We start from the raw sequence: 26,464 nt of genomic DNA, 5'->3' as shown, positions 1-26,464 counted from the left end.
GTCTCTGCTTGGAATTTAGTTGTTTGTTGGCCTGATGTTTACTAGTTGTAATGTGTTGTTGCACCAGGAACTTTTGTGTAGATGATACTGCACACTGACACAAATTACAAAATAATATTTTATTGTCAGTTGATAAACCATCTTCTTTAAATTCTGAAATGTAACTTGTTAGTTTTGATTTTAAATTGACTGAATGACGTACTTTTGGCATATTTACCGTCTTTATAGTATGATTTACAAAACTGAACCTATGTGTACTCTGACTGGCATTTAACTGTTGAGCTGCACAACTGAAGTCTGTTAAAAATTTTAAATTAAATTAATACAGTTTTGTAACTTACTTTCCCATTGTTGATAGGACTGCTAATTTTCAAATAACTCTGATGTTAAAGGGATTACTGAACATGTGTTTAAATCTCTATTGTTGAAATGTATTTTTAAAAGTTAATGGAATTTTGTTTTGTTTTATTGTTAAACCTAATATAATATGGACTGTTTTATATGAAATATGGAAAATATATGGAAATTAACGAAAATATGTACTAAACTCTAAAATATGGAAAAATATGGAAAATAAAAGTAGGATTTTTCAACCCTACACATTGTGAAACATAAAGATAATGCAAAATATAAATTATATTAGCTTTATAAGTAAATATGTATTTACATATAAATCCTTTCCCTGATCATTACATAACCTTACCGTTTGTTTTAAGTTCGCATTTATAGACTGGGGGGGGGGAAAGAGACGTATATCACGGCCTGCTGGAGTATAGTAAACACAGAAAACATTTTACAGCAACAATGTTGAAGATAGATATTTTGGTGTTCCGAAGTTGGAGTCATTAAACAGAAACCAACATGGAGATTTCATTGCAACTAATTAGAAATTCGTCTTTTAGGTATGTAATAAACGATCTTCGCACAAAATAATGTACGATACACGAGCGGTATGTTTGTTTTCATGTTCTCGGAAATTAAAAAAGCTCAACTACGTTTCGCTTTTTCAATCTTTTCCTCGAACATGAAACGTCAACATACCGCTCTTGTAACCTATATTACTAATATGCATGATATGTAAAGTCGATCTACTGGGGAACAAGAGACACCATGTACAAAAACACTACAACTCTAAAAGACACAAGGAATGTTTTAAGTTGTTGAATTCGAAAAAAGTCGAAGCTATTTCCACGAGTTCAAATATGGAATGTGATTTTTACCAAGACTTCTGCCACATGTTCGTTAGGGCAAATATTTCATTTAAAAAACTGGAACACCCATGTGTCAGATCATTTTTGCGAAAATATACAGGTAGAACACTACCCCAACAATTTACTCTGCGTACGGGTTATTTAGCAAAATATTATGAAGATGTCTTACGTGAAATCAGAGAAACCTTAAAAGAAGAAAACTTGTGGATATCTATAGACGAAACGACAAATACTGCAAACAGATTTGTTGCTAATGTTATTGTTGGGGCACTTCAGACTGAAAGTGTGGGCAAAAAGTTTCTATTGACATTCGAAGAGCTAGAGAAAGTAAATCATGTTACCATTGCAGCTCTGTTTGAAAAATCAATGTGATTATTGTAGTCTGACGAAATGAAAGCAGAAAAGCTTAATGAAGTATATTGTCTGCACTGTAACAAATGCAGTCATGAAGAAGAGCAAAGTAGTACAAAGTAAAATACTATGTTTCCTATGTTGTTGTATTTATATACAATATATTGTTCTTATGTAGCTACATTAATATCATGCAACACAAAACTATGTATGTTGTAATTAAATGTACAATATAAACAATAGGTTATTTAATATTATAAAGTGAAATTACTGGATAGTAAAGATAATTTGCTGCAGGAATTGTACTCCAGTCGTTGTTATTGTAGCGACACGATGACATTCACCCCCTCCCTTCCTTGCTCCCTAATACATTACGATATAGTGCATGTAGCAGTTAACTCAACGGTTTACGTACACCAAATGCTCTCTCTGGTGATCACGCTCCCAGAGGATTACAATTTCAAGTTCCTACTCTAATTTCCTAATTCAAGACATATTTATTTGTCAACCATTTTGGCCGCATCCAAGGCTTAAACGCTGGCATCCCATTTGGGCGACGCACAAGGGTCAGGATGCAAATCTATAAGAACAAAATTAATAATGTCTATATCAGATTTTTATTGAACTTTGTACAGGAGTTGCAGGTAACATATTTTTGCGTACAGACTCCGATTACGTTTGTATAAGAGGAACTATCCCTTTATAGGAGGTGGCTTTAGAGATAACTTTTCTCTTATCAAATAGATTCTCACGAAACTTTGTAGCTACAGGAGTTGCAGATAGCACATCCGTTTTGTGGAAACTTTGTTTATGTTTGTATAAAACAGGGCCGGGAAACAGCCACTCTCAGAGAGCTTAGCTTGTCCCGCTACAGTTGCTGTTGTACGTAGATGCTCATATAACGGATTTTTTTTGTTAAACTTTGTACAGGAATTATAGGTAGCATATATATTTTTGTGTACTAGCTCATTACGTTTATGTAAGAGGAACTACCCCTTTATACAGGGTGATTTTAGACAATAACTTATCTGTTATCTAATAGTTGTTTATGAAACTTTGTACAGGACTTACAGGTATTATATTTTTTGTATAGGCCTACAAACTCTGTTTACGTTTGTATAAGAGCAAGCAACTATCCCATTATAGGAGGTGAGTTTAGACAAATTTCGACATGTGTTCCTAGTTACTGAATTATGCTGACCTCTTCATATATTTCGACATGTGTTCCCAGTTACTGAATCATACGACCTCTTCATATATTTCCACATGTGTTCCCAGTTACTGAATCATACTGACCTCTTCATAGATTTCGACATGTGTTCCCAGTTACTGAATCATATTGACCTCTTCATATATTTCTAAATGTTCCCAATTACTGAATCATACATACTGACATCTTCATAGATTTCGACATGTGTTCCCAATTACTGAATCATACATACTGACCTCTTCATAGATTTCGATATGTGTTCCTAGTTACTGAATCATATTGACCTTTTCATAGATTTCTAAATGTTCCCAATTAATGAATCATACATACTGACCTCTTCATAGATTTCGACATGTGTTCCTAGTTACTGAATCATATTGACCTTTTCACAGATTTCTAAATGTTCCCAATTAATGAATCATACATACTGATCTCTTCATAGATTTCGACATGTGTTCCCAGTTACTGAATCATACTGACCTCTTCATAGATTTCGACATGTGTTCCCAGTTACTGAATCATACTGACCTCTTCATAGATTTCGACATGTGTTCCCAGTTACTGAATTACTGACCTCTTCATAGATTTCGACATGTGTTCCTAGTTACTGAATCATATTGACCTTTTCATAGATTTCTAAATGTTCCCAATTAATGAATCATACATACTGACCTCTTCATAGATTTCGACATGTGTTCCTAGTTACTGAATTATACTGACCTCTTCATAGATTTCGACATGTGTTCCCAGTTACTGAATCATACTGACCTCTTCATAGATTTCGACATGTGTTCCCAGTTACTGAATCATACTGACCTCTTCATAGATTTCGACATGTGTTCCTAGTTACTGAATCATATTGACCTTTTCATAGATTTCTAAATGTTCCCAATTAATGAATCATACATACTGACCTCTTCATAGATTTCGACATGTGTTCCTAGTTACTGAATTATACTGACCTCTTCATAGATTTCGACATGTGTTCCCAGTTACTGAATCATACTGACCTCTTCATAGATTTCGACATGTGTTCCCAGTTACTGAATCATACTGACCTCTTCATAGATTTCCACATGTGTTCCCAGTTACTGAATCATATTGACCTTTTCATAGATTTCTAAATGTTCCGAATTAATTAATCATACATACTGACCTCTTCATAGATTTCGACATGTGTTCCTAGTTACTGAATTATACTGACCTCTTCATAGATTTCGACATGTGTTCCCAGTTACTGAATCATACTGACCTCTTCATAGATTTCGACATGTGTTCCTAGTTACTGAATCATATTGACCTTTTCATAGATTTCTAAATGTTCCCAATTAATGAATCATACATACTGACCTCTTCATAGATTTCGACATGTGTTCCCAGTTACTGAATCATACTGACCTCTTCATAGATTTCGACATGTGTTCCTAGTTACTGAATCATATTGACCTTTTCATAGATTTCTAAATGTTCCCAATTAACGAATCATGCATACTGACCTCTTCATAGATTTCGACATGTGTTCCTAGTTACTGAATTATACTGACCTCTTCATAGATTTCGACATGTGTTCCCAGTTACTGAATCATACTGACCTCTTCATAGATTTCGACATGTGTTCCTAGTTACTGAATCATATTGACCTTTTCATAGATTTCTAAATGTTCCCAATTAATGAATCATACATACTGACCTCTTCATAGATTTCGACATGTGTTCCCAGTTACTGAATCATACTGACCTCTTCATAGATTTCGACATGTGTTCCTAGTTACTGAATCATATTGACCTTTTCATAGATTTCTAAATGTTCCCAATTAATGAATCATACATACTGACCTCTTCATAGATTTCGACATGTGTTCCTAGTTACTGAATTATACTGACCTCTTCATAGATTTCGACATGTGTTCCCAGTTACTGAATCATACTGACCTCTTCATAGATTTCGACATGTGTTCCTAGTTACTGAATCATATTGACCTTTTCATAGATTTCTAAATGTTCCCAATTAATGAATCATGCATACTGACCTCTTCATAGATTTCGACATGTGTTCCTAGTTACTGAATTATACTGACCTCTTCATAGATTTCGACATGTGTTCCCAGTTACTGAATCATACTGACCTCTTCATAGATTTCGACATGTGTTCCTAGTTACTGAATCATATTGACCTTTTCATAGATTTCTAAATGTTCCGAATTAATTAATCATACTTACTGACCTCTTCATTGATTTCAACATTCAAAGCATCGCATTTAAGCTTCTTGTAATCATCCACTGTAAGCAGGAACGGGATGGAGACATGAAGTACATTGAGTATTTACTATACATCAGACTGATTATAACTTAATGATATTTTATTTATTAACTGCTGTACATAATTGATTACATAATTCTGTACACTTAAAATTCCCGAATTATCCATGCCACCTTTATGGTCTCTAAGTCTTAAATTACTTCAGTCGTAATTATTATACTGACTTCATATCCATATATCTGACTAGAAAGAAGGTTGAACAGTTAGAAGAAGCTAATACGCTACCAAGAATACAGTTCAGTGAAAATAGGAGGATGGTACACAATAAACCTTTGCATGTACTACCAATATCAAATTGAGGACCGTTTTTGCAAAACTTGCTAACTGCAAAATTTGCAAAATTGAGATTTTGATGGATTCGTTAACATAAGGCAGGCCTCTACATGATGTTCAACTCGTCATAGTAAAATTTGGTTATTTCTCTTCATTGTAGTGTGTCAAAGTGTGATTGTTTTTTCAAAACTTGCTTCCTGCTATAAGTGAGAGTTACAGCAAAACTTGCTTGCTATAGTGATTTGTCTCTTCTGTAATATTTAGTTTTTTCAGTTAGCAAGTTTTGCAAAAACGGTCCTCAAGTTATATTAATACAGTTATGAACGACACATTGGTTTCTAATTGCGTCCAAAAAATCAGTTTTTTGACAGATGTTTCTTGCGGTTGGAATCATTCTTGTTATTATTGTAAGTAATGTAAGTAAAAGATACTGCGTCCTTCGAATGCACTCCAAAAGACAGCTAGGGGTAGAACGTGAGTTTGGATACCACGAAGGGAAATGGTCTCATCCGCATAAATTATATTCCTTTTTAGAATTTATAGACGAAAAGTAACAGGTTATTTGCATGGACAGAAATAAATTACTCTCGATACGAAGATACCTTCGATTTTTAGCGATATTGTATATAATCGATAATAATGTAGAAATTACTCTCGATACTTTCGATTTATAGCGATATCGAATATAATCGATAATTATTTGGGAAATATGACCAATAATTTTTCATTACTAGTTACATTGTTGTGGTTGTTTGACTTTAAATCAGATCAGTTATTATCACAATGATAGGATAACGTGTATGCTCTCATCTTAACAGCAGTACTTTATAGGGTAAAATTGACAAGTTTGCACAAATTAGTTTTTTGGTTCTGTAATTCTCGTCTGCTACGTAACACCGACTAAACTTGCTTAAATCTAAGAAGCCGTCATTTTAATAAATGCGTAAGGTGTAAACATGTAATAGGTACCGTGTATCGAGTGTCTATATCGAGCAACAATAATGTGGAAATCAAGTTATCGTCGCATGTCTAGTTATTTTTAGCTGTCTAAATATCAGTTTATTAATAGAATTTTCTTTAATGTGAAAATAATACTGTTAGGGAAAAAATACTATAGCTATATATACCTACTTATACTTATCTTTAAAAAAAAAACGCGTGGCAGCAGATGATGCTGTAACGTTAGTGGGAGAGGCAGGAATTTCCATGGGAACAATCAGTTGCTGCAACGTTTAACGTAATTAAAAATAATTTTGGTAAAACATACTGCTCATACTGTATAAGACTTAAGGTAAATAACCAATATTTAAATTTCAATATAAAATATTTCATATTAAATTAATACGATATAATGTTAGTTTCTAATAGTAGATTCTCGAAAAAAAATTATTGTCCACTGTTGATAGAAAATATAGTGGAGTTATAGTTACGCAATTCGGTAAATAGTGGCAACAGTGCCCTTCAATATGCGCCTAATTTCAGTTACCACGGGTCTTCTTTCTTAAATATAGGTTTACAGGCTGGGGCATTTTCGACCAACTGTTTTTAGGTATATTCTAATAAGTAATGAAGACCATGGCGACAAAAATGAAGGTAGCAACAGTTGGTTCATAACTTTGGGTTTAGTTTGCAAAGGAGCGTTCATTGATTCCGCAACTCGTTTTCTGTCTGGAGCAGTTTATAAAAAAAAATCAATAATTGTATACGTTCAACGTGCTTTTCGAAGAGAATTCAGTGACCAAGATGGCAGGTAATCTGTTCCTTAACGCAAAACAATAATTGAGTGGCTAAGTCATTGGTGCGAAGATGGAATAGTTCAAAACAAATCTTATCCTCATAAAAAGACAGTAAGGACCGCAGAAAATATCGGAAGAGTTGCAGTGCAACATAGCCATAACCCCAGCCCTAGTCTGCGTATATGATATCCCATGGCCCTTGCGTTCACCAGATTTGACAGCTCAGATTTTTTCTTACGAGTATATTTGAAACATAGGGTTTTCTCACGTAGATTAAAATATATTCAAGAGTTGAAAAACAAGATTATGCATAAAATTTAACTCATTGATCATGGGTTTTGTGTTCGTGTCATGAAAAGTTTCCAGAAGTGACTTTAGCAGTGCATTGCGAATGGAGGAGGTCACCTGAAGGATGCGATTTAAAAAATAACTTCAGTTGTTCAAACAAACAAAATCAAAAGGTGTAAATAAATTACTATTAGTCCCTCTATAAAGTTTCATCGTACCGGTAATTTGAAAATAGTTGAAAAAGCCCCACCTTGCATGTAGAATGAAAGTTACGTTTCTTGTCAAGTTACTCTTGTAGATCCATTTCGATGGACTGGTCCATGAGTTTGCTACGTGTTTACAGAATACTGCTCAGACATGACAAAGAGACTGCAGTAATATAAAATTGAAATGTTTCAATTTTTTATCACATTTAATTTAGACTAACAGACGAAAGTTTAAATACTGTAGGCCTAGCTGATTAAAAACACAGTATGAAGTGAAAAAGTTTTACACCAGGTTTTAGTAAGAATTGGCTTCATGAATTGTTGTGAATTAAATAGTACATACTGTAGTGTTCTGCCAAATGGCAGGTCTGTATTAGTAATTAATGTTTTTGCCAACACTAAATTTTTCGAAAACTATATCACGTAAATTATTATTTTTTCTTATATTTACATTTACGCAGTACGTATTGGCAAGTAACTACTACACAAATTTTAAGTAGTAAGTCGAATTATATAATATGTTGTTGAAAGAACGACTTATCAGCTAGTCATCTAAAATAGATCCAAATAAGTACCGTACCGTGCCAAAAATAAATGTTTTGGTTATCATTGATGTTGTGAAGTATGTTTTCATAAGTATACTGCAAACCTTGGATAAAGACAGATTACTTCATAAGTAGATGAGGCCAGATTTCTACATACGGGCCTGAGAATAGAGTTTTTAGTTAATTCCTAAACTAAGAAGAAATTAAATTTCTATAATCTGGTCCAAAACACAAAACTTTCGTAATCCAATCACTAGAAAATACAGGGCGACGCGTTTTGGTATTGATAAAATAATGCTATAAATTGAGAACCGTTGCTTTTAAAAATAAGTGTTACATACTTTATAAAGAGAAATACTGACCTACTCTGTTTATACAGGAACTCTGGTTAATGTGAAAGGACATACAGGGTGATTCTGGAGAAAATGGCCATACGTTGAGGGGTGATAGTATGGGCAATTCTAAAGTAAAAACATTGTATAAACGTATGTCTTATTCTCAATGGTTTTGGAGACAACCAATCGAAATCATAAGGAACGGGAACAGTGCTGGTGATAATAAATTAAGAGGCCGTTACCTGTATGTTGTGTTTAATTTAATTTAGTGAACTAGAAGGCCTCAAGACCTTAACTCTGTCAAGTAAAATAAAATAAATTATTATCACTATTATTTTGTTTAAAAATGCCGTATTGCTAATTTGAGCTGGTTCGAACATTCCTTAATGTGTTCACAAACATTTAAAACGCGGGCGAGCAATTGCACCCTTGTTTCTACTTTGCGCTTGTAGACTTCGCTCTATAGCCAACTCCACAACAAATGGTGTAAGGTCGGGTGACCTCGGTGGCCAAGAAATGACACCACCACGACCGATCCAACGTCCAGCATAGGTTTCACTGAAGTACTGGATCACAGACCGGCTGGAATGTGCGTCTGCATCAGTGTGAATAATTATGCGGAGGAAGAAAAGAAACTCATGTCTGTTATTTTCAAAAGCTGTTTCTCGGAAACCGTTGAGAACAAGACATATGTTTATATATTTTTTTTCTTTAGAATTGCCCATAATAACACCTTCAACGTATGACCCTTTCCTTTTGAATCCCCTGTATTTATAATAAATAAATTATTCAGACTTAGTTATGCAAGTCGAGGATGAGTGGCGGTCAGTGGTAATCAGCGCCGTGGTGCTGGTGCGTTGGTGCCGGCACGTGGCGGTGCACATTGGTGCTGGGTGCTGAATGGTGCACTGTGGCCTGGAAGCCGTTCTGCGGGTCCGCCGTGTAGGTGACGGTGCGAGTGGTGCCGTCGGGGTCCAGAACGGTGTATTGCCCCTTCACGACGTCCCCGTCTCGCGTCTCCTTGTGGTTCTGGGAGTTGCCTGTCAGTGGGTCTTCCACGCCGTATGCGAACGTGTAGTCTGGCTTCGCCTGCAAGACAAGGCTTCACGTCATTGTTACGGCGGACACGAAACAACTAGACCTCGACGCATGAAATTGATTATAGACGCTGCAGCTGGCTAGAGACATTATAAAATTGTGTCTGCTGAAACATTTCTTTTAAGGACTGCATGATACTGCACATTTCTTACATTAGAATTATGAATTTCTCTATAGATTATAAATAAAACAGAATAAAGTAATTTTTCCAAGTTTCAAACCGACATACAGTGCTGCGAAAGGAGACCCGTATCGGAAGCAGGTCACTTCTGTAGTTTTGTTGACATCAGTTCTTGGTTATGAATTTGAAGTCTTGAAAATACATCAAATTTATTTCAATGTATTATTAAAATTTATAGATACAAAATACAAATTCGAGGTCATGTATTTACAAACACAAAACCAAAGGCATGGATACAATACGTGTGTTTCAATCATGGTCGTAATATTGGTCTAGAGCAGTGATGTCAAAACAAGCGCATTTTTCTGACATTGACGTCGAGCGCGGGCAGCAAGCGCTAAGTATGGAAAGAGGAAGGGTTGTGTATATGAATAAGCAACCTGTTTGGATTAAGAAAACAGTGGTGCACAAACTTCAAACGGAACGTGAAATTTTATGTCGTTATTTTTATATGGCTTCTTTCTATTTAATATTATCTATATTGTCTGTAAAACAAAAGTACTAACACTGATTTCTTAATATTGCACTTGTGTTTTAAATCTTAATAACATAATAGAGAGTTAAGAAGGAATATTCACTTAAATTCCATGGTAGTATAATATTATACTGTATTAAGTGGATGAAACACATCATTCATAAAGAAAGTGATATTCCAAAGAAAGAGATTGAGTATGACATGATAAGTTGGAATTTATATTGATGGTATCTTTATCCTTACAAAAGTAATCAATAAACTAATCAAAACAGTATTACAGTACAAAGCAAAGTTACCTAGGTACTGTATCTGTTTTAAGTGTAACTAATATTACATAACAAAACTCTTATCGCATTATGCTTTTAAGGTGATATTTGTGAGCAACTTCCTATCATCAGAATATTAAATTATTTTCTCGAAATCTGCTGAAGCTATAGAGCTGACATTTTTACAACACATGGGCACATATCTCTTACTTATGATGTAACAGTAGTTACTTTGTTAATTCATTTCCTTACAAACAATTTCCATGCGAATATTTTCAAAATGTTCAATACACTATCTTCAGTAATACGTATGTAGGTCTACGGTATATTAGATTTACGAAAACATTCTGTAAGGCTACTAAATAAATATGCCTATATCTGAAAATTTCACTTTTCTATACGAAAAGTTGAGAAAATATTTCTTTTGAATAAAAAAATCAAACTTGTGAAAAATGAGCATTAAAATTAAAACTTACATTCTTATAATGCACTTATACTTCTCAGGCAAATCTAAAAATTAACATGGATACATTTTTAATAAATTCTCTTCCCTTCATCCATTGAATCAGTGCTGGCCATCCCTGAATATAGCTCGACCAAGCGGCATATACTACCTCTTTCGTCTGTCTCTTTCCTTTCCGCTGTAAAGCGCTCAGGCTCTCCTGGGCTCTAAAGCACGCGCTTGCTCTTGTGGGCATAAATTGACATACGGTACCTGGTCTAGAGTGACGTTGCACAGAGTCAAGATACGTCACTGTTACGACTTGACTTCATCCTAGGACCTCAAAGCTTAATTTTTCCCCTTGTGAATCTCGCGTTAACCCTAACGACACTTAGGCAAGGAAAGCGACTCAAACCATTTTCAGCACAAAGTCTATTTCTGGATTTATTTATTTATTTATTTATTTATCTATTTATTTATTTATATTAAGAATAAGTCCTCTCGCACAAATATGAGGATGAAAGCAGGGAACGGATTTATATGGACTAAAAATATATGAAATATGTAAATATATATGTAGTTATTTTTACCAAAATATGGAATTAAATATGGATTTTTACCAAAATATGGAATTAAATATGGACTTAAAATTATAAAAAAAATGACTATGTACGTTAAATATTGGTACATTTTAATCAAACTAAACAAAAAATATAATGGACGTACCTTATCTTCCAATGTAGTTTCAACAAAACACAATTTTTATTGTCTGTTACCATAACAATAGGTTACAAACATTTCTTTCAAGTGCTGAAAAGTGAATCTTCTTCTATTGTCTCTGAGGATAGATTTATACTGACTAAAAGAGCGTTCGACGTCACAAGAAGTAACTGGTACATAATTCAATTTCACAATGTCTGCTGGGGATAAGTCCAAGTTAATCTTCACTGTTGATTCACCACTCATCACAGCAACAACCTTTTGTAGTTCTTCATATCCAGGGTTTTTTGAAAGTACAGTGTCCACCTTAGCTCTTACTGCATCTGCAACTTTACCTCTACCACGATTCAGTTGTTCCACAGTACTATTTATAATTTCAAAGCTTTCAGATAGTGAAAGGTGCCTATTTTGGAGACTTTTGAGCGTTTTTATGATGCATGAAAATGTATGCTGAATGTGAGCTAAGTCATTCTTCACACTTATGTCACAGGTAACTGTTTTCGCAGTATCAATTGAGACTGCATCTTCAGAGTCCAATGCAAGGAGAACATTGTTAATAGAGTCTATATGTTCGGCATAATATTCAACTGCTTCTAGCCATGTACCCCATCTAGTTAAAATTGGCTTTGGTGGCAATGGAATTTCAGGGTACATTTCTTTCAACACGTTAACTCTACTGGGAGCTTTGAGAAATACTTTTTTCACTGATGAAATCAACAAATCTACTTTAGGGAAATTGTCTCTGACCACTTCTGCCACACGATGAAATGCATGCGCCACACAAGTAAAATGAGTCAATTTAGGATATACAACAGATAATGCTTGTCCAGCTTTGACCATATAAGGGGCAGCATCGCTAATAAAGAATAACACATTATCGTACATAATACCCTTTGGCCACAGGATACCCATAGCTTCGTTGAACAGTTTAACTATAGTTTTGTTATTGCACTTTTCTAGAACATCACAATGTAAAAGAATTCGTTCAGAATATTGTTCACTTAACAAACCGATAACTACATTACCAACAAGTCTACCTTCTTTGTCGGGAGTCTCATCAATGGAAACCCAAATTGAACTATCTTTAATTTCATCTCTTATCTTCTGTATTGTCTCATCGTAGATGGATGGAGCATACGTCTTCCTAAGTGTTGACTCATCCGGGATTGTATGTTGAGTATATTTTTCAAGGAATTCCCTGAAGACCTTATTCTTTAGTTTGTAGAGAGGAATATCAGCAGAGATGAGAGAACGGCACAGGTCGATGTTAAACTCAGATCTTACATTCGATGTTGTTGGTTGTGTTAAAAACAATTGTCTCTGCTTGGAATTTAGTTGTTTGTTGGCCTGATGTTTACTAGTTGTAATGTGTTGTTGCACCAGGAACTTTTGTGTAGATGATACTGCACACTGACACAAATTACAAAATAATATTTTATTGTCAGTTGATAAACCATCTTCTTTAAATTCTGAAATGTAACTTGTTAGTTTTGATTTTAAATTGACTGAATGACGTACTTTTGGCATATTTACCGTCTTTATAGTATGATTTACAAAACTGAACCTATGTGTACTCTGACTGGCATTTAACTGTTGAGCTGCACAACTGAAGTCTGTTAAAAATTTTAAATTAAATTAATACAGTTTTGTAACTTACTTTCCCATTGTTGATAGGACTGCTAATTTTCAAATAACTCTGATGTTAAAGGGATTACTGAACATGTGTTTAAATCTCTATTGTTGAAATGTATTTTTAAAAGTTAATGGAATTTTGTTTTGTTTTATTGTTAAACCTAATATAATATGGACTGTTTTATATGAAATATGGAAAATATATGGAAATTAACGAAAATACGTACTAAACTCTAAAATATGGAAAAATATGGAAAATAAAAGTAGGATTTTTCAACCCTACACATTGTGAAACATAAAGATAATGCAAAATATAAATTATATTAGCTTTATAAGTAAATATGTATTTACATATAAATCCTTTCCCTGGTAATAAGGCTGTTATGACTTTATTCACTAATACTGGGAACTCTTTATTTAAACTAACTAAAATCTAATTAATAACAAAGATTTATAACTCTTCTGTAATTGAAAATGAGTAGAAATGGCGTTTAAGTAGAGAAGGTTTGACACTGCTATTAGCAAGAATGTCACTCTCCACACTGATAATTGCTGCATTTCGATATTCTAGGTGTAACTTGTAGTAATTATAATATAACAATAAAAAAACAACCTCGAAATCCGCCATTAGGAAAAAATTTTGGCGAACCCCTTGCAAAATTTCGGCCTAAACCGTATAACATATTATTATTATTATTATTATTATTATTATTATTATTATTATTATAGTTTAAACAACTCATTGGCGTTATATTGATGTGGGAATCGTTTCGACTATCAATTGCACTGTTGTCTCGAGACTAGGCCTCATGGATTAAGGAAGCGATTATGAAGCAGGCCTAGTTAACGAGAAGGCTCCGCCTTGTTAAATTTAGCCTAAATGCGGGGAGTGTGAAGACAACTGAAAAGAAATATCAACACATTTTATTAATTCCAATCCCAAACATCCTTACAATTCCGACCATGCTTTCAAAAACAATCACGAACACACAGTTTCACGCAATTATAGAAGGAATCTCCTGTCACTTTTTTTTAGTACTATCGGATGTCAGCTTTCTTCCAGGCACTGCCTGCTGGATCACATCCTATGGCTGCATATACTTACTTACAAATGGCTTTTAAGGAACCCGAAGGTTCATTGCCGCCCTCACATAAGCCCGCCATCGGTCCCTATCCTGAGCAAGATTAATCCAGTCTATATCATCATATCCCACCTCCCTCAAATCCATTTTAATATTATCCTCCCATCTACGTCTCGGCCTCCTAAAGGTCTTTTTCCCTCCGGTCTCCCAACTAACACTCTGGATTCGCCCATACGTGCTACATGCCCTGCCCATCTCAAACGTCTGGATTTAATGTTCCTAATTATGTCAGGTGAAGTATACAATGCGTGCAGTTGTGTTGTGTAACTTTCTCCATTCTCCTGTAACTTCATCCCGCTTAGCCCCAAATATTTTCCTAAGCACCTTATTCTCAAACACCCTTAACCTATGTTCCTCTCTCAGAGTGAGGGTCCAAGTTTCACAACCATACAGAAGAACCGGTAATATAACTGTTTTATAAATTCTAACTTTCAGATTTTTCGACAGCAGACTGGATGATAAGAGCTTCATGGCTGCATATACTGATAATATTAATAGCGGTCAGAGTCCTTGGATATCCACGGACTCTTATAGCGGTGGGCACTGCCTTCCACCTAGCGGTAAAATAACTTCTATTGAGCAGGCAGTTTACGCAGCTATAGGATGCGATCCAGCAGGCAGTGCTTCCAGGAACTCGTGAACATCGTACGCCCCAACATAATGGAGCAAAAGACTTAACGGAGAACTTGAGGCAAGTTTGACAGTAACACAAGTAGGCTGCCTAGTCACCTACCGGGATCGAACCCGGTTCACGGAGCTGCCGGACGGGCAAGATAAGGTACAAGAATACAACACAATATTTGAGTGTTGGGTACTGTATTTCTTGAAGATAGTGCGAGTGTGATATACCGGAGGTGGGTCCGTGACATTCCTCGGAACTAATCGACAGCTCTGATACTAATTGCTGGAAAGTGGGTTGAGCAGTCGCAAATTTTGTTGACTTTGTTGCATCCGAGTGAAACCACAAGAGTGGAGCGGGCTTACCGAGGCGTGGCTCTCACTCTCTCTGCGAGGCGTCACGGCTGGACCATGTGGTCACCGTGCTTTACGTAATGCTGCGGTCATACTGCAACACTTTCTATATACCTAATCGATATATCAAGTGACGTGACGTAACGGCGACATTTTTGTTACTGAAATGAAGTTTGCTATTATGCTTATAAAAACAAAATATTTTAAGAAGCGTGGTTCAATTTTCTTGCTGGTTGGTTTCTGGAGAGACCTGAGTCACTATTGCAATATCCATTGGTAGCTTTTTCCTTCAGAACTAGTTTGTATTATATTTCTCATTTTGATAGACAAGTCTCGTTTTAAACGCGAAATTTTTCACATCCATATCGGTTTCTGATCAACTGAACTTTGAAAACTAAGCATGTTTAAATTTACGCTCAAAAACATGCGCATGTATCAGTTGCGAAGTTAAGCTTTAAATACTGAGTAGGCTGAAAAAATCTGCTGCCTTATATATTTTTATAGAGCAGATGTTTCTCGGCTTTTCTATCAACTTTTTTGTGACACGTCCTACAAGAAGATGATGACCATTCATTTTCACCCCCAAACAGAATGAAGGTATAACAGTATAACTTATTTGTCTCAGAGCACCATGTTAGCCAAGAATATTTCTTACACCATGAAAATTGAACATTTCTACAGGAACATCATTTTAATTTTACTAACATTTTTAATATTAACCTGGCCATACCTCTGCATTAACGGTTGAGAACCGGAAACACCGTTTGCTATCCCCTTCCACGACTGGAGTTCGATGATAAAATACAAACAAATCACTTTACTAGGTATAAGAGGGAAGAAAAGTAGTTCATCCATTTACGTAAACTAGGAAATATCGCAATTGTGAGTTTGATAATTTTCATTAGGTTTTTGTTTAATCCAAATGCAGTATAGTATTAACAAGTGTTTTTACTCACGAACTGAGTTATCCATGCGAACGTATTCATTATGCATGTAAATTATACTATCTACAGCACATTAGCGTGCAATATAGAGAATGAAGGTAAATTGAAAAATAATAATAATATGGATATTTAAACACATTTTTTTTAATGGCGGCCGTTCATTTCGATACAGGCTTCAGTTCTTTTGTACATATTATCGCACTATAGACTATTGCACCTAATTCCAATTACCATTTTCGTCCTTCGTACTAGTAACTGATGTTGAAATAATTCTGTACCTACCCTATAAAAGAGTACCTTACGTACTGTAAATTCAATCTTCACGTTTGCCCGACCTGCACAGATAAAATTATTCAGACATGCTATGTACTGTCCGTCCAAGTGGTTATGTCGCAGGATCGTAGAAAGGGGGGAATCACGTGACAGTTAATTACTTAGCGAGGCCCTTTTATTTAAGTTATTTTAAATAGTTGTATAATATTACGTAGACGTCCAATTCTTAACAGAAATTAATGTTTTCAGAAAAGAGCTAAGACAGCCCACAGCCACTGGCCTTTACAGAGGGGCGAGCAGAAGGGGGTGGGGGAAACCGGGATGCAACGTAGGCAAACGGACGACAGTACATGTACAAAAATATGATTCAATATTGAAAGCTCTTTCGTCACTGGAAACCTCGAACATATTTCTGAAATGTACTATACTCACTTAACTCAATACTGTTTACTATGACCGTAAGGCACTTTGACTGCATACGCGGCCTTGCTTCTGTGTGGAGGACGTTTGGAAGTTTACTAGTAGAGGGGGTGGGAGTGAAGTACATTAAAAAACTCGGATACAATAAAAATTGAAGTAAAAATAAAATGATGTCCCTGTATAACTCTTGCACGGTTGTGAACGTGTCATAAAATGGTAGTTCCGGCAGGCCATCCATCGAAACTCGTATCTTAGTCTGGGCCATATACATGTTGTCTCAGGAGAAATGTAAAATACTTCAGGATAATGTAGTTTGGGTTAACCTATATTGATATACTCGTATCTGTGTCCGAAGCCTAACAGTTGGGAAGAAAGTAAGGGGAGAAATACTGGAACGTCTTTCGGTTCTGTGTACTATACTTAAAGTATGCACACTGAGCACAAAACGCCAGCGCAACACAACTGAATACACGTTCACTTGACATTTAATTCGTGTATTCGCATAGTTAATATGCAGGCATGCATTCTGTTTTTGGCTGCTGTTGAGGAATACAGACGACTTTTTTCCAATCGAAGATTCCTTCTAGCTTTATGTTAATCGATAAGAAGGGCATTTATCTTGTGTAACTATTTTATTTTCTTATTCAATTATGAAATAAACTTACTGAAACAACACAAAATGCAGCATTTTCAATAAAGCATCATATCACAATGTTCTAAAAGGTTGAAATACGTCTATAATGCTTCTCTCCATTTAAAAGTTCGCCCATCAGCAGCTTCCCAACAGTTACATTTCATACATAGATATATCAGGTTAAATCGATATAGATTAACCAAAACTATATTATTCTGAAGTATTTTACATTTCTCTTGAGACATCCTAAGTTTTTATGGAATGCAACGATGGGAAAGCAAATCTCAATTGGAGAGTTTAGTACAGTAGTGGCAAAAAAAACCGGATCGACGGAATAATCGAAGTCCCCGAAATGAGCCACGCCCACATTCACAAGATAGCGAGTAATCTATTGAAATTGTTGCAGTTTCGACTGCTGACGTAGCCCATTTCGAAAGCCATTAGAAAATAAGCTGGTAAAATTCATGTTTTGGGAATAATATAGTAGTAAAATATCGCTGCAATCGAAAAGTATTGGGAATAAATTTGAATAAGGAACAAAAAAAAAAGTTTCCGTCCCAGGCAGGATTCGAACCACGGAAGTCTTAGTTACCAGTCTATCGTGGCTCTGTAGTGAACAAGGCTCTGAAATCAGCTACAAGGGTCGGGCCGGTTTTTTTCTTTCCCCCTCCCCACTATTGTACATTAATTTTGTAAACTTGTAGGAAACGGGATACTCTGGAAAAAAATCTTCATCTTCCGACTCTTAAGTTCAATTTCAGCCACCGCCGGCGATCAAACCGCCCGTTCTCGTAGTGGTAAGCAGGTATTCTAGCACAGACGTTCCTAACCTTTTTTGGATCGCGACACACCTGATCGAACATAGTAGATTTAGCGACTCACTTCTTTCATTTTGCGATGTTTTTGCTTCGTGTTATTTACACAACTTAACAAGTGACCTTACAGTACGATCCTTTCTTGTGGCCCTCCGCTACGCTTCCATAGTCTGCTGGGAAGAGACTGCGAAGAAATAAAATCATTCTTTACGGATGACATACTCAAAGTAAATCATCTTCAAAATGTAACAATTTATTTCTCTATTTTGTTTTACTATTTTCAGATAGGAAAATGTACATTTAGAAAATGATGGCGTTGGTAAAGGTTGTAGAACATTTATAGATGTAGGCCTATTACCGTTAGCAGAAATTTGGAATCGTGCGGTAACTCAAAAGAAGATTGGAACTGTCAGCTGTTTCTTTCCATTTTGTCTATAATAATTATAATTACATGGCGGTTTAGCATTGTTACGTTATCAGTATCATCATAAGGGTGAACCATAAGTAATGTGATTAATTTCAGAGGGTTATTCTTTGAGATATTTCAAACAAAACATTTTAATACAGTTTTGCGCATGAATGGTTTAACCGTGTAAATGTAGCTTTAGATAGGCTGGATTCTGATTTTTTAAAACAAAAACACAGAAAGTCTCATAAAATGAAATTTCGTTCTTATTTCGCAGAAACACGTACATTTCGCATCTTTAGGGGAGAAGTGGGTACAGTGAGACAGGGAGAACAGTGAGACATTTTTTATTAGATGGTAAATTTTGATGTTGAAATGTTTGTAACAGTGGATTTGTATGTTGCATGAGTAAAGTAACAGTATTTTCATACTCGATTTGATTCTAGTTATAAAGGTGAGTGATGAAAAAATAATGAATAATTTTTCACTCTAGAAGTAAACTTTTGGCTTGTGTTTAATGAAGGTTATATTGGATATACAAATGAAATAGAAATATGAATGTTTTGTTACCAAATACTATGGTATTTGACGTTATGTTTGGCAAAGTTTCGTCTTTCTTGTTTTGATTTTGAAGTGATGGCGCCATTTTTAAACGAACTATGCGTAAAGGGAACAGTGAGACATGCCATTGAAGGGTACACTGAGACGTCTCACTTTTCCCATTTACCAATGATTTGCAAAAATAAACTGTAACTATATTACATTTACCGGTAACTAACATTAAAAATGAACATACTAGTAACCAATTTAGGAAGTATTGCTAAAAATAATTGATACATTACATTTTAATGGTTTCTTAAATAAAAAATTATTCACTAAACTTAAGAAAATATTAAAAAATAATAAAGAATTAAATTAAATTTTTATAATTATAAGCTTTGTTGTCATCAAAAATTCATTTTATTTTTTCGCAAAAGTTTGAAAAGTCATGGAAAATTCACTTTTCCAAATGTTCCAGATGTTTCAATGGTTTCGAAGTCAGACATCAAAATGATTCCAAATAAGTCTACAGAACATGGCAAGATAAAGAGACAGCAAGCTTTATTTTCTTTTGAAATAAATGTAAATCATTTCAATGTCCGTTAATAGACACTGTGGTGTCTCACTCTACCCTCCTGAAAGGGAACAGTGAGACTTTTGCATTTTTTTTTACAAACACGTATTGTATATTATGTCCTTTATCTATTAACATTTCTGTTTATGTATTATCGTATTCCATGTTTTAATGTATATTTCTATTGCACTTGATTTTAAAAATACTTGAAATTTCACTTGCATACGTATGTCTTAATATATTGTGTCTCACTGTACCCACTACTCCCCTACTCAATTTCGCATTTTATCGCTGATTAAAAAACTACAGTACCGTAATATACAGGGACATCATTTTATTTTTACTTCAATTTTTATTGTACCTTAGTTTTTGAATGTACTTCACTCCCACCCCTTCTACTAATGAAGTTCAACCGTTCTCCACACAGATCCAAGACCGCATATACAGTCATATTAGTCTTACGGTCATAGTAAACAGTACGGTCCAAAAATATGTTCGCGTTTTCCAGTGACGAAAGAGCTTTCAATATTAAATCATTTCCGCACAGGTACTGTCGTCCATTTGCCTATGTCGTATCCCGGTTTCCCCTACCAGCTTTTATTCGCCAGCTAGTGGCTGGGCTGACTTAGCTCTTTTCTGAGAACATTAATTTCTGTTAGGAATTGGACGTCTACGTAATATCATACAACTTTTAAAATAACTTAAATAGAAGGGCCTCGTTAAGTAATTAACTGTCACGTGATTTCCCCCCTTTCTACGACCCTACGACATAACCACTTGGACGGACAGTAGATAGTATGTCTGAGTAATTTTATCTTTTCGGATCGGGCAGTAGTGAAGATTGAATTTACAGTACGTAAGGTATTCTTTTATAGAGTAGGTACAGAGTTATTTCAACATGAGTTACTAGTACGAAAGACGAAACTGGTAATTGGGATTAGGTACAATAATCTATAGTGGGATAATATGCACATTAGAACTGAAGCCTGTATCGAAATGAACGGCCTCCATTTTAAAAAATGTGTTTAAATATCCATATTATGATTATTTTTAAATTTAACTTCATCCTCTATATTGTACGCTAATGTGTTGTAGACAGTATAATATACACTACATAATGAATACGTCCACATGGACAACTCAGTTTGTGAGTAAAAACACTCATTGTTAATACTATACTGTACTTTGATTAAACAAAAACCTAATGAAAATGATCAAACTCAAAAGCGCGATATTTCCTAGTTTACGTAAATGGATGAACTACTTTTCTTCCCTCCTATACCTAGTAAAGTGATTTGTTTATATATTACGCCAGTATCATCGAACTCCAGTCGTGGAAGGGGTAGCAAACGGTGTTGATCCAGAGGTATAGCCAAGTTAATATTAAAATTGTTAGTAAAAATAAAATGATGTCCCTGTATTTAACATCCGTTTAAATATCAAATTACTTACTTTGACAACATTTGGGCACATTTCGCATTTATCGTGATTGCGGAAATCTGACATCTCTAATCATGTTCCATTTCTAAGAAATAATATTTACGAGTGCGTCATGAGTGCTTACCACATAATCGACCCGGGGGTTGTAGGCACCATTGTGGTGCGAGGCTGCAGCGTGGTGCTGGTGGTGGTGGTGGTTGTATGGGACCGGCACTTCACGGATCGCGCCCGATACAGGCCCGGAGAACGAACTGTAGCTGTACCCATGCTGAGCCGACACGCTACACCACAGTAGAGCCGTTATCACCAATACCTGAAACAAATGCTGCTGTGTACTTGATAAACTGTAAGGACTATATCACACTATCAAATTTCTGTGTTACAGAATATGATTAAATTTTTTTATCAAATATATATGATCAAATGCAAGATTTTGACTATATTACACTATGTCAAAACTTTGATCATATCTTTCATTACAGTTCTAATAATGGATCCACAACACTTCTATGCTTGTTGTAACTATAAATATGCAGTAATGGTTATTGCATTAATACTAAAGAAGAAATCAAAGAAAAAATGTATTTCGTCGGCTCAGAGTGTAAACCTTTTAACTAGAGTTGGGTCGATTCGTGAACGAATCGTTCATTCGAACGACTAATAATAAAGAATCGTAAGAATCGGTTCATGGTATCAACGAATCGTCGTTCAAAAGAATCGTAACGAATCGTCGTTCAAAAGAATAGTAACGAATTGACATGGTATCGTAACCCACGATTCTATTTACTTGTTTGATGTAACCTGTCAACGGACATTTCCAAACCGTGCCGAATACTCCCGAGCGAGAGTGAAATCAAAATACTGCATTTGTTAAGTATGGAAAATAATGAACACAAACCTGAAATTTGCATAGTTAAATAGAGATGTAATGCAAAAAATGTACTTCGTAATAAGGTTCAGTTGATAAATTATAATTTAGAAACATCTTGGATAATTTTGTAGACTAATGGAGGTCATGCTGAATGGTTCCAGCCAATGAGAAAGAGACAATCCAATGTCTAGCCTCTTATGCCATCTATGCGAGAGATGTAGAACGTTTTTGTTCTACGCGTGGTTTGAAAGGAAAGTGTCCTGTAAGTCGTTTGTTGACGAATCGTTGGAATCGCAGAGTAGAAAGAATCGTGAACTCGTTGACGATTCAAAAGAATAGTTGGAGTCGCAGACTGAGAAGAATCGTGAACGAATCGTTAGAATCGATTCGTAATGTATGATTGAATCGTTGGAATCGACTTCTGAAAAAGAATCGTATTGCCTAACTCTACTTTTAACCGACAAAAAGGATATTTTACAGCGGAAACAAAAAACTGAGTATAACTTAAATTAACTCTGAAACTTTAGGACCAAATCCAAAGTACAGGTGGTGAAGTTTCAGATTAATTTATACTCAGTTTTTTGTTTCCCCTGTAAAATTTCTTTTTTGTTGGTTGGCAGATATACAGTCTAAGAAGCCGACGATTTGAGTTAGAGATTGGGGTAGGGAGAAGAGATACAAAAGAAATCCATCAAACTCTACTGAGAGAACTTCAGTATAAAGATGTGAAATATATATATACTAAGTATTTAATCTAGTGCTGACCTGCTATGGCACTAAAATCGTCCTCCAGTGGCTTAAGGAGGGAAAGCTGGTGATCAACAAGATCTCCCAGCTAGGTCCAATGGACCCGTCGACCAACAGCAGGTGTGGTCCTCCAGACATTCTGGGGGTTGTGTGTGAATGAAGTAGCCACCAAAACATTAAAATATGGTGTTCACTTAAATCGGCTACAACTTGTCATTTAACCATTCTCCTAACTGTCCATTGTGCGACTCAGATCAAGAAATGGATTCAGAACATCTCAAAATCTGTGCGTCAGTGGCTAACCATGACAATATCTTTGAAAAATATTGGAGTGCAAGAGGTCAAATGACTTTATTGTCAAATGCTTGGCATTAGAAAACAACAACAACAACTAAGTATTTAATAATGGATGCTGAAACATTTCATGTGACTCATAATGTGATATTAAAAGTTTTGTGGTTTTCACAGACCATGTGTATTTAATGTCCGCTATTTTATTTCTTCTCAGTCACAGATTTTATCCAAGGTACTATGATGACCATAACTTTTATCACATAATTATGTTATAGCTAGATGTGATCAAAGATGCTATATTACACTGTAAAAGATTTTATCATATATATTTTATCAAACTTCTGTGACACAGGAATTTGATAGTGTAATATAGGCCTAAGCCTTCATTTTGAATGTCACTTTTAAGCCACGCAACACACTGCAAACATTCTGCGCACCGGCAGTGATCATCGCTGCGCCTGCGGAACATGCCAAACTTTGCATTAAAATAAGATTACCAGATTTACAATATTCGGGGACAGGATATCAGTGGCGTAGCGTCAATGTAAGCTAAAAAGCTCAGCTTCCCCAGTTAATAATAATTTCATAATAAACCTGCAGTTTATGAACAAAATTATTTATTAATTTTAATAGAGCTTATATTTATGCGTTAAATATTGTGATGCGGCAGCTAAGGATGATTTGTGATGCAGCAGTAAACAAGAAGCCTGCACGCACCAGCTTCCAAGCAGACTGGTTTCTTTCACTCATTCTTCTGTGTAACCTACCCCGCAGATTTTTCATCCCTTTCTAACTAAACTACCCTGGTCACAAAGCACGGAAGAAGCTAGCTTTTACATTGAAAGTTTCCGAGTTATCCCTTTCGTCAGTTGTGTTTAGTTGAAGTGTTAGTGTGCATTGTGGCTGATATAATAAATAATGAGTGAAATAACAGTTCCTGACACCAATTTACATTACTCTTTAGGACAATTCTATTATCAAGACTGACTTACGAACAAAAGTGCGATTTAAAAAACAAATGACCGTGTCTATTTGTTAGAGATATGTGTAAACCATGAAATCATATTTTACTACGTACCATTTGAGGTCATGCATTATTGGTGTTACTTACGAGGTTCCAACCAATCTTCAGACTGCTGACTTGACATTGACTACTATTTATTTTAAGACTATATTTTTGTAATATGTTTTCTCATATTGCATGAAAGACAACTTGAGTTAGCTTCCCCTGCTAAAAATTTCATGCTACGCCACTGCAGGATGTCGACATATAAAAAAAATTATTTCAACATTTCTGTTAGATTTCCATTCACTTATATTGTTTTTGCACAATTTAAGGAATTAAAATGAATAGAATTTCGAGAGGGGAGCACTACGATCCAGCACTGCGACCTTTCAAGATCCAGTGTGCCAACCCTCTAGTTAAACGCATTACCAAATTCACACTCTACCGATTCAAACACTAACAAAAGTTTAATTTTAGGAACGATTTTATTCCAATGGGCTATAATTTGTAACAATTTTAAGATTATTTTATGATTTTTACTTATTGTGACATTGTTTTACGGATTATAATTTTCCTGACAAAGCTAAAAAATCCTCGTAGCATATTTTTCACGGCCTTGTATATCATAGACAGACAACTGTTTTCGTTTTACCACAGATAAAAAATAATTTCATCGCATCTCTTGCATGATTTTTTTTTTTTTGTAAAATTTATTTTGAGTCTTCACTGCCTACCCATTTCGCCTGAAGCTACGTCACAGCACACCACAATCACAGAATTGTCGACCATATCTCTGAAGGCTAAAAGACACCAGCTACATACCTGGTGATGGGAAGCCATTATATTCCACGTCTTTCTGAAGACGAAAAGATCACCAACTGACATCAGCACATCCCCTGTAGTGCATTTATATATAAATGACACCCACTGCGGTTGATTATCTAAGTTACCAAGTTATGTGTGAAGGAATTTTTCACTTTTGCCTGAACGGCTTGGTTGTAAATGCATGAAGTTTTCGTAACTTCCCGGATGATTGGTTACATCAATGGAAGCCGCAGTCATATATAACCACCCACTGTTGACCGCAACACGCACAACAATGTGTTGGTGATATGCAGTAGTGTTCCGGTGATTCACATCTCGTGAGCAGTTTCGAGTACCCGTGAAACCGCTTAGTTTGTTTCAAATATAAATCAGAGCTTGTAGTTTCTCTTTTATTAAGGAGTGCCCTGCCATACTTGCTTGACAATCGAAGCTAAGTAACCAAATAATAGTCTAATGTTTATGAAACAAGATTTCACATTTAATTATTACGTAAAGTCACAATAAAATGGTTTTATACATCATTTCCACCATAAACTAATGGAAGTTTCACAGCGGAGGAACTGGAACAATTAATATCATGTGGTCGTTAAGGTTTTATGACTCACATCGCTGTAATGAGCCGTTAACCAGATCTAAGCGACGCCACGCCGTTGTCTTTTGTCATTATCACAATGCATGATAGTTACAGACAGGAGGCCGCGTTCATTGTTACACTTAGTCTAATACTGGAGAGTTCCGTGTAAAAATTGAGTGGAATCGCTGTGAGCTAATAGTACATTATGCAACGAGACTATAATGATAGTAATTAAGACGCAAGTATGGATGTTTATGAAACGAGCGCAAGCGAGTTTCATAATATTCATAATATTCATATTCATGTACCATTATAGGCAAGTTTCATACGACTTTTTATGCTCGACCATATTTCTAACTTGAAATTATTCAGATGTATACATTTTATTTGTATCTGACAAGGTCGGAAGTGACCTTGTTCTAGGTCGTGAATTGTGAGATGTGCGTAGACGCGAAAGTATTGATTTTTTCCGAGGAACAATAATGTCATTGACCTTGATGTAATCCCGTTAAACTTGATATAACCTTGATTATTGAATTCGACATTGAAAAACGAGATGACAAATTGAATTTATTTGAATATTATTTACAATTAACGGTAATTATTATAGTAACAGAACATAACCTTCTGCGACAGTATTGGATTTCCAGCCTCCGTGACTTATCGCTAATTCTCTTTCGATTGCATATCCGAGAATA

The 26,464-nt window shown here is 35.3% G+C and overlaps 2 protein-coding genes across 3 annotated transcripts in view; one reads left to right on the top strand and one right to left on the bottom strand.

Annotated features, from left to right (window-relative positions):
* Window positions 1-26,464, top strand: part of LOC138716278 (uncharacterized) — a 193,713-nt gene that overhangs the window by 66,696 nt on the left and 100,553 nt on the right. The gene's annotated exons all lie outside the window — the stretch shown is intronic.
* Window positions 5,125-25,362, bottom strand: LOC138691294 (cuticle protein 7-like). The gene is made up of 3 exons (XM_069813131.1): window positions 25,190-25,362; window positions 21,574-21,762; window positions 5,125-9,564 (listed from the first exon to the last, which is right to left on the bottom strand). Exons 1-3 carry the CDS (start codon window positions 25,250-25,252, stop codon window positions 9,301-9,303), a joined length of 516 nt encoding a protein of 171 aa, XP_069669232.1. The 5' UTR covers window positions 25,253-25,362; the 3' UTR covers window positions 5,125-9,300.

This window comes from Periplaneta americana, chromosome 16 (genome assembly GCF_040183065.1).
Source record: "Periplaneta americana isolate PAMFEO1 chromosome 16, P.americana_PAMFEO1_priV1, whole genome shotgun sequence".
Lineage (NCBI taxonomy): Eukaryota > Metazoa > Arthropoda > Insecta > Blattodea > Blattidae > Periplaneta > Periplaneta americana.
The sequence above is the reverse complement of the archived record's forward strand: the minus strand, read 5'-3'. Positions and strand labels throughout refer to the sequence as shown.